Here is a 10,353-nt window from a genome sequence, read left to right on the forward strand (position 1 = left end):
CGAGGTTTGCGCTGTCGACGGGAAGACCGACGCTGGAGAGTGTGCATATGCTCTTTCAGTTCTTACAGATGGAGCATAAAAAACTGCTACGGGAGGAAGACTGGCAGCTTTTGAGGAGTCTGCGAATGTCCACCCTGAAAAGAGAAAAGCAACGTGTCGAAATCTGCTTCCAATTAGCAAATCACGTGGTCGACACTTCGATTCTTCGCAGTATGGCGGATGGGTTGCGCGAGTATCTGGTCGCGAAGACGTCGAAGGAGGAGGACACGGATGATTATCCTCAGGTTGAGTTTGAGATTACAGCGCTTTATTTCCCCAACTGCCGCTTTTTAAATGGAGCGGAGGATTTAAAGTTACTCGCACTGATTGTCACACTTTCATCGTCAATAATCCGCAGTCTGATGCTGCCCGGGGCGTTTTTCAACTCGCTGCGGAATCCTGCGGGGCTGTTGGGCTTCCAGTCTTTTGCTAGACAAGTGCTGGCACCGTCTTCGCCTCTGCGATCGCTGGACCTGACACGCGTGGGGATTGATAGCAACTGTCTGGCGTCTTTATGCTCTGCGTTGCGCTATTCCTCGAGGCTAACGAAGCTGTCTATTGGCCACACCATTCGCGGTGCACATATGAACTCTCGTTTGGACTGGGCCTGGATCTGTCTGGCTGTATTCCACGTAGACTCAGGCTGTGAGTTGGCGCATTTCGACGCTTCCGGGCTGCAATTACCAACTTACGTCGTGGAAATACTCACCGCGATGCTCGCCTCTCCTCATCCTGGGCGGACTGTGTTGCTCTTGCAAGACGGATGCTTACCTGAGGGAGAAGGCTGTGAAGAGTGCGAATTGCCTCCAAACGCGCGCCTATTCGTTCGGCTTCTTGACGGTGCCCAGGCGTGGACAAGTCCGGGTGCTTCTGTTGCATGGCCACAGTTGCTACCGGAGACACTACAGCCAAGTGACTTTGAATACGAAGTCATGGTGCGTTTGACCGACTGGCTGTGTATTTTGATTCCAGGATATGGATTCGGTTGGGTGGTCAGAAGTGCGGTAAGGTATCACGTTTCAAAACCATCGCACGTGAAGAGAAGATCTGGCGTAAGAGCAAGGTCAGGACTGCGGTCGCTCACCTATTGTGGGTTGCAGGAGCAAAGCGAAGGCGTGGTGGGTCTGCTGCGTCTTTTAGGAAGCTCCTTGACCTCCGTGGTTGTCCCATTCTGTGGACTTGACTCGCAAGCCCTGGAGATAATTTTGTCAGCGTGTCCAAATCTCACCAGCTTGAACATGACCGGCAACGTCATGAATGACTTGTCACCTTTACTATGCGCCATTAAAAAAGGTCGATGCCACATTGAGAGTCTGGGGGTGTTTGTGGAATGTGTGAATGCCACCATTGCGGCTCAGCTCCAAGAGTTGCTTTTGCAACCTAACTCTAAGTGCTTACAGGGTCTTCAGCTTGAAACCACCAACACGGAAGCGGACAGCAACAACAGCGAGAAGAGGATTTGGACTCAAATTGAACGAGCTCTTGCTAGCTCAAGTCTACGCTGTTTACACTTATCAGTGCCACCTGCGGACACGTACGAAGCTGCAACGTCGTTGATCACGCCGCTTCATGGGCAAATATTACGTTTCATTACACCGATGCGACTCAAGATTGCATTTCTCAGCGTCGTAGAGCATGCATCGTCGCCTTTGTTGGTAAGTGCGCTAGATCACATGGTGCTATCCAATGTTTTCTCGTTCGCCACCACCTCGGCAACACGTCGTCAAATCAATGTGCGCCGCTGATGGAGCAGGGTTAACTCCGCGGTGCAAGTTTCGCTGCTTGCGAGCGCATGCGTTGCAATCCAGGTTTAACATGCACACTTCTCGGTACAAGACCAGGCTTTCAGCCCAGCAAATCTGGACATTCCAAACATGTATGTGAACTTAACAGGGTTCCTAAAAATTTAATTTATATGTCTAATGAGAATAGATACCTGCATGGTAAATCGTAAATCTGCAAATATATACTACAGTAAGCGGCTGTGGAAAATAAATTACACCGTTCACTCTAATTCGTGCATTCGCGCTTTACAACGTTCACGCTAATTAGTCGTACCCTGACTAATTGTGGTGTGCAGATCGAAGCCCTTTATTCTGGGATTTCCTTGTCCATTTTGTAAGAACTACCTGTCTAATTTTTAAACCGAGCATACTGGAACAAAGAGCTCTATGAGATCTGCTCAAAACCGGTCTTTTTCTTTATTTTTGTCGAATATCCCGAATTTGTGATGTCACTAAAGTGCAATTTCACGACAAATTGCGAACTACGACTAATTAGCGTGAACGGTGTAGTGACGTCACAAATCTGTGATTTTTTAGAAGGCTCATCAATTCTAAACAATAGCAACGGATCTCGGCAATTGCTTTATTCTAGTATGCTTGGCTTCAAATATGAACTAGTAGTTCTTAAATAGCGGGCAGCCAAAATTCTGTGCTCCAACCTAAACATCATTTTTAGTCATGGCATGACTAATCAGATACAGTACTGCACCCCGTTTTCGCGGGGGTGGACCATATAGGATTTGCAAATAAATCAGACTTTAGCTAACGTAATTTGCCAGTTGAGTGCGTGATGCCAATTGCGTGCACGATGCAGAATTTCTGCCAGTTGTAATGCTTAAAATCAAAAATGTGCAATTGGATTAGTTGATCTCATTTAAGTCACATCAGTGCACGCTTTTCCACAACCAACTGAATATAATCCACATTATTCCGACTCATCATTTTTAAAAGGGTATTCGATTCTGACCAACCGCAGCCCATTCATTCACAAGCCACGAAGCCATGGGAGCAGACGACGAAGACGTGGAGTCTACAACGCTGCGCCGAGGGGGAACCTACACGCTTGAAGACCTCCTCATAGCTCTCAAAAGAGCTACTAAAGGGGAGGAATATGCTGTCGTGTCGCGCATGACCAACATCCCGTTGAGAACGTTGTTCAAGAAGGCGAAAGAACAGAGAGAAGGGAAGGATCTGACGGGTAGTCGTCGTGGGACCAAGCCAACGTTGCCTATGGAGCTAGAAGATGACCTGGTGGAATAGGTGTGTGCTATGCAGCGAGTTGGCTTACCTGTTGGGCCGTCTGCCATATTGGCCAAGGCTAACGAAGTTTACATTGCAACGCTGCCCATGCCAACTCGCTCGACAGAACCAGCGACGCCGCTCACGGCGGGCTAGTACCGGCGTTTCTTAGGAAGGCACCCACAGCTGACACCTCGGGTCGCTCAGCAGATCGCCCGCGTCCGCAATAACGTTGAGGCAGGGGCTGTGCGTGGCCTCTTCTACACTATGGCGCAGCTTGTTATCAAGCATAAGTTGGATAAGAGTCGCGTTTCCAACATGGACGAAACGGCGTTTATGCCGAAGGCATCTACGCGGAAGGTTGTGGCGTTGAAAGGGTCGTCCAATGTGTGGACACAAGAGTCTAAGGCAAATTTTCACATGACCGTGGTAGCTGCTGTGAATGCGGCAGGCGACGCAGTACCTCCCTTGCTTATTTTGCCGGGGCAGAGGATTTATCGAGAGGAAATGGCTGCCATATCCATTGACAACACAACTGTGACTGGTGCACCCAAAGGTTTCAGTAATACCGGTATATTTTAGCTCTGAATGAAGACGTTTGACTCGTATTTGACAAGCAACAACGTGAAGCGTCCCGTGGTCCTGGTCCTGGACAACAGTTCGACTCATGTCGAAATCGGTAAGTGCTTTTATACTTTATTGGAATTATTTTAATTATTAACAAAAATTTTGTAATAATCAATTTTGACGGGTTAATTTATTTCAGGTGAAGTTTCCGTTTGGTCACACAGAGGAATTTTGCTCGTCGGCCTCCCTCCAAATGCCACTCACCTCTATCAGCCTCTTGACGTGGCTGTTTTCAAGCCTTTCAAGAGCATGGTGAAATCTACTTTACAAGCCAAAATGCGGCACAGTTCGGACTGTACTATTGCAAAATCGGGTGCCATCGAGATAGCGTGCCATGCGTATCGTAACGCGGTGATGACAAGCCCTGAAAACGCTGTAAATGGCTTCAGAACCACGGGAATCTATCCACCATCCTTGCCTAGTATGCAGGCTCGTTTACGACTGTTTGCGAGCGGTGGAGCACGCGGAGACATTGGAAGGGCGGCATGGCTCAAGCGAAAGCGTGAAATTCAAGAAGATATACGTAGCAGCATATTACAGCTGCCACCAGCACCTCGCACTAAAGGCAAATGCTCACGACGCACCGTGGACTTTGTAGGGCGTCTTATAACCAAGGAGATGCTGCTTCAGGGTAAGCTTTAGTCGATAGCCAGAACCGTGCACAAAACTGATAGCCTCAAATTCCATCCTCACTTTTGACTAGCCATTGCACCTCACATGTTCGTTTGTAAAAAAACGCAAAAATAAGTATTAGATGCGTTGGTTTTCCCTTTTTGATTTCCAAAGACCCAATTCAAACAACAATTGGTGCCTTTTTCGCTAGATGCACCTTTTGAACATGCCCAAAATCAGGCACTCAACTGGCAAATTACGTTAGCAAACAATGGTCTATTTGGATCTAGGATCATCATATTCGGAAGCTTATCCAAGGTCCAAGGGCGCGAAAACGGGGGTGGACCATATAGATTTGCAAATAAATCAGACTTTAGCTAGCAAACAATGTGAAGAAGGCCAGCAAGTTTATTTTTATAGCGAACTTAATTTAATAAGTACGATCAAGTTTGCAGGCTGGTTAAGCTACACTACTACTCAAGGATGCCCATGCCATCCGGGCACACTTTGGTGACTTGACCACCGCGCTAGCAATTACCGTCAACGCCAACATGAGATCCTAGATCCCGACTATCATCTCTTCGGTGACTTAAACACCACGCCAACACTCACTGTCAGTGCCACCACGAGCTCACACATCTCGTTTTCGTTTTTACCGCTGCGCTTTGCTATAGCGTGTGCGTTCACTGCCATGGTCTTCCAATTTTACGAAGACCCAGTCTGCCTTAGAGAGCAACCGTGACGTCGTTTGTGACGGCTTTGGTCAGGAGGTCAGCAATGTGATCTTTCGTGCTCACATACTCAATGGCGACCTCTTTGATAGCGATCATTTCACGCACAAAGTGTTAAAGGGTGTCAATACATTTCATTCGTGAGTGCTGAATATAATTGTTTGCCACGGCGATGATTGACGGCTATCCACATTGATGATGGTCGAATTTTGCTCCTTTCCAAGCTCGCTCAGTAGTTCACGAAGAAATAGTACTTCATTTGTACCATACGAACGGCACGACTACGGATCATAGTGGGGCACTGAAACCGGCCACGAACGAAGTGATAAACATAGCAGTAGTGGGGCAGGCGCGGAAGTTGATGCGGAGTTAGAAGAAAAGGCAGCGTGTGCAACGTGCCTTGGTACGGCGACGTGAAGAGGCCCGTACGGAGGAAGAACAACTACGCGCTGGAGGAAATGTCCGAACTCGACGGCAGTACGAGGTCAACTGGGCGCTATACGAACTGGAAGAGCGAGTGCAACAACGAAGAGGTGACGAAAGTGGGGTGTTACATGGTTCCGGGGCACGAGCGCAGTCAGATGATGAGCCTGCACGAGTACGGTTAGTGCAGCGACGAACCGATCTGGCGGAGTATGACGAGGATATGCAGTATGTGGAGGCAGACGACGGTCTTCCTACAACTACGATGGAGATGTCGGGTACCAGTAGGCACGTCATGCTGGACAGCGGCGCGAGATTGGTTAGCTATTTTTGGGGTCGTTTACGGGTAGGGCCTGATAATTGGGTCAGGCGGGTTTCCTGACGGCCCTACCAAACACAGGACCAATTGCTAAGCTACATATTGAAGTGAAAGATATGAAGCTAAGCAGTTGGGTTAAAATGCTTAGACCACGATGGTCTGCGCGGCACGAGGTTGGTCGGCTTCAGTGTCGCATTCATCGGCATCACTGTCATTGCTGATCACATCTGCGCCCAAATTCGTAGCAGCAGCGTCCTCTTCGCTGCTAGTACCAGAGACGCCCTCGTTGTCATCATCACTGTCGACATCTACAGCCTCGTCATCTTCTTCACTGCTCGATTCTTCTTCTTATGTAGGAGGATCCTGTTGGAAATGGAACCTGACCCAATAATCAGGCCTGACCTGTATACGACCCCGTTAAAATTCTACCGCGAGATTCACAGTGGCAGGTACCGACTGGATGGCCCACGGTGATAGAATATCTGTGAAGGCACCTGTGGACTACATTGAAGGGACTGGTGGCTTCTTGCTGGATGTCGTCGGTGTATGGCGGTTTGAACTGAAGGCGGTGTTCGGCGAGGAAGCGTGCATGGATGCGTGCATTGTGAAAGGCTGGACGAGCGAGTTCCTACTTGGCATGGACTTCATGGATGAGCATAAGGCGACTATGGACTTTGGGCTAAATGAGTTGAAGTACACGTCGAACGACCGTACCGTGTTGGTACCATTCCAAACGTTTGACAAGGCTAAGGGTGTGACCGTGGCGACAGTACGCATGGCACGAACAACGAAGTAGGGCATCGGTATGATAACGCCAATTGAGGTCGCGGTCACGGCGGAGGATGGTGAGACCGGCATCTTCCTACCCACAAAGTGGATTGGTTCAGTTATGCTGGCGGCTACAGTGACGAAGGCCCGCGCTGGTAAGGCGTGGATTCCGGCGATCAATCCAAGTGGAGGTCGCGTGAAGCTGCCGTCCAAACGGGAGCTGGTGACGTGGATTCCCTACGGACGAGGACACGGTGGCGCTGGAAAGGAACAGGGCGATGCAGATGAGCAAAGTGCGCACATGGCTAGACAAATTGGGCTTTACAGAGACACCTTTGGAAGACGAAGGTAACGTGAACATCGGGGCCGACGACGAGGACGATCGATCTCTAGTGTTGAAGCTGCTCAGAGCGTACAAAAATCTGGAGACGGACACGAATGACTGTCCGCCAGTTACGGCGCTTGATATCAAACACCATATTGACACCGGAGATGCCGGTTCCATAATGATGAAGTGTCGGCGGCAAGCTCAGAGCGAAGATGTGGTCGTGGAGAATAATGTGGACAAGATGTTACCGTCTGGTGTGATTGAGGAGGGTAACGGGTCCTGTAGATTTCCTGTAGTGCTAGTTAAGAAGAAGGATGGCGAGGTGCGCTTCTGTGTGGATTGTCGAGCACTTAATAAAGTGACAAGAAAAGACGTATTCCCGTTACCACGTATTGACGAGACGTTGGAAGCGTTGGGCGGCGCACTGCTATTTACGACGTTGGACCTCAAGTCGGGATACTGGCAGATATGAGTGGCGGAGGCAGATAAAGCAAAGACGGCATTCACCACAAAACCAGGGTTATTTAAGTTTGTCCGGATGCCGTTCGGTTTGACCAACGCACCCTCCACATCTCAGCGGATGATGAACAGCATGTTGCGTGGGCTGAGTTGGATTACATGTCTAGTGTATCTTGACGACATAGTAATCCACACCCGAGGTGGTATTGAACGTCATGTGCTAGAGCTAGCGTGTGTTTTGGAGCCGTTGTCGGAAGCGGGGTTGACATTAAAGCTAAAAAAGTGTCAGTTTGCGACGCAACGGATGGAATACTTGGGGCATGAACTGAGCGCCGACAGAGTAAGACCATTGGAGAGGCTAGTTTCGGCGGTACGAATTTTTCCTCGTCCTACGAATGCTGCCGAAGTAAAACGATTCGTACATCTGGCGGGCTACTATCGAAGATTCGTCAAAGGCTTTGGGTCGTTTATGGCTCCAATGACCAAACCACTACGAAAGAGTGCGGAATGGGAGTGGGCGTCGGGGAAGGAGACAGCGTTCATTAAAGTAAATGAGGTGCTGATGGGGAGGCCCTTGCTAATCTACCCTGACTTCACTCTGCCGTTTAGACTGGTAACGGACGCTAGCCAGGTCGGGCTGGGTGCCTGCCTCATCCAGAACCTCATTATAATATATACATATATATAAATATAGATATATATATAATGGCTGGCAGCCTGCCAGCAAGGTGAACAGTGAGACGGGAGCTAACTACGGGATCACTGAACTGGAATGCTTCGCAGTCATATGGGCAGTCAAACTATTCCGACCGTATCTTTATGGTCGAAAGTTTACCATCGTTACGGACCATGCGGCGTTGAAATGGCTCATGACGAGCCCTAATCTGACGGGGAAACTACACCGGTGGGCCCTAACGTTACAGGAATACGAGTTCAATGTAGAATACCGTCCGGGCAGCACCAACGTTGTAGCTGACGTGCTCTCTAGAGCACCGGTAGCTTCAGCACGAGTCGCAGTGGGGCGCCGACGACAATCCAGACGAAGGGTGACTGAACAAACATACGACAAAGGACTCGGTCGATCTGACACGACAGTGACCCAGGGCGTGGCGAAGCCGGATGACGAGGGGGCGGAAGACGTAACACCAGACGCGATGGTGGTGGAGTACCCCGGACCCATAACGCGTGCAACCAAGCGGCGTGTCCATGAGGCGCGACGACAAGCCGAGAATGACGCGATGTTGGCGACGAAATAAACACAGGTCGACAAAGAGGTGATGACAAATGAGGAGACGCGCCGTGCGACGGTGAGAACGCCCGAGCGTACGGCACGTGCAACGATATACGTCGCCGAAGAGGTACGTACCAGTATACCGGACGAACACGATGCCACCGGCGAGACCCACCAAGAAGATGAACGAGTGAGACGGTGCCAACGACCATTGGGGATCGAATCACAACGTGCTGTGAGCACAATAACGGGAGCGGAAGTTGGTTCAGACACACGACCGCTTGACACCGCAAAAGGACGAAGCTTGACGAAAGATGCCAGGCGAAAACCGATGCACAACAAGGACGTAGGGTCGATACGTGGTGGGGACGGCTTGGAGCCGATAGCGAGGACACCAGTGGCGGATGACGGATCGCAAGAACCGACGAAAAGGACCCCGCATGACCAAACACCGGGTGGTACGAGTGAGACGACGTTGCAGCTCACTGACCAGCACATACGAGAGGCGCAGACACGAAGCAGACTAATGTAACGACTAGATGATGCGACGATGTATAAAGGCATGAGCGTTGAAACACGGTACGGATTGGCAGTGATCAACACACTCCAAGGGAGGCGAGTAGTGATGCCTCCGGAGCTGTGGGCGAGGGTGTTCAAGGAACACCACGAGTCTGTATGGGCTGGACATTTACGAGCTACGCACAACTGTATGGGTGGCCTAACTTACAGCGTGAGGTAAAACATTGGGTTGACGGCTGTCAGGAGTGTGGCAGTAGGAAAGTGAGGCCGCGAGAAGTGGTGCCACCCCTCCGGAGTGTCAGAGGCGGCGACGTCGGAGATCGGTGGGCACTAGATGTGGCCGGGCCATTACCTACCACAACCGGTGGATAACAATTCGTCATTACAGCAGTGGAGTACGTTACGAGACACGCGGTAGCTGCGGTGGTTGAAAAACACACGGCGGAGAATGCTGCCCACTTCTTGATGAAGCATGTGGTATTGCGGTTTGGTGCATTCCGGGAACTTTTCACAGATGAAGCCCCAGAGCTCACGGGGCGGGCCATCGAGTAGTTGGTGCGAATGCTACAGGCGGAGCAGATCAATCCTGTTCCATACCGACCCCAGATGATTGGCTTGGTAGTGAGATTCCCTCGTACGTGGAAGGACTGTGTGGCGACGCACTTGCACCACGACGAACAGAACGATTTGGATACGCGGGTCGACTTCGCGGTATACGCGTACAATTCGGGTAAGCATACGTCTGTGTCGTTATCGCCAAACGAGCTGGTGATGGGTCGTCGATTGCGACCACCGAACGAACTGCTTCGACAAATGAGCGTCAGTGAAGCGGGAGAGTTAACGGCGTACCACCAGAGACTGTTGACGACGATGCAACGTACACATGCGTGTGCCGAGAAGGCAAGGATGCGCGAACAGAACCGGCAGGCTCGATTGTATGATCAACGCGTAAAATCCAAGCGGTTGCTCAATGTGGGAGATCTTGCATTGATGCTCCGGCCACTGCGTGGCCGGAAGTCTTCCAAATTTGTTCACCAATGGATCGGTCCAATGAGGATCCTTGAGCCGGCGGTTAGCTATTTTTGGGGTCGTTTACGGGTAGGGCGTGATAATTGGGTCAGGTGGGTTTCCTGGCGTCCCTACCAAACACAGGACCAATTGTTAAGCTACATATTGAAGTGAAAGATACGAACACAAGCAGTTGGGTTAGAATGCTTAGACCACGATCGTTTGCGAACAAGTGGTAGATCGGATTCACATCGCCTTCATCGGCA

At 50.4% G+C, this 10,353-nt stretch overlaps 1 protein-coding gene across 1 annotated transcript; it reads left to right on the top strand.

The window, feature by feature from the left end:
* Window positions 1–47: 47 nt before the first annotated feature.
* On the top strand, window positions 48–1,784 carry PITG_14232 (uncharacterized protein; the record flags this gene model as incomplete). The annotated part of the gene is made up of 1 exon (XM_002899284.1): window positions 48–1,784. The coding sequence occupies one exon, from the start codon at window positions 48–50 to the stop codon at window positions 1,782–1,784; it is 1,737 nt and encodes a 578-aa protein (XP_002899330.1).
* Window positions 1,785–10,353: the final 8,569 nt, after the last annotated feature.

The sequence above is a fragment of the Phytophthora infestans genome, genomic scaffold, assembly GCF_000142945.1.
Source record: "Phytophthora infestans T30-4 supercont1.32 genomic scaffold, whole genome shotgun sequence".
Taxonomy (NCBI): Eukaryota; Oomycota; class Peronosporomycetes; order Peronosporales; family Peronosporaceae; genus Phytophthora; species Phytophthora infestans.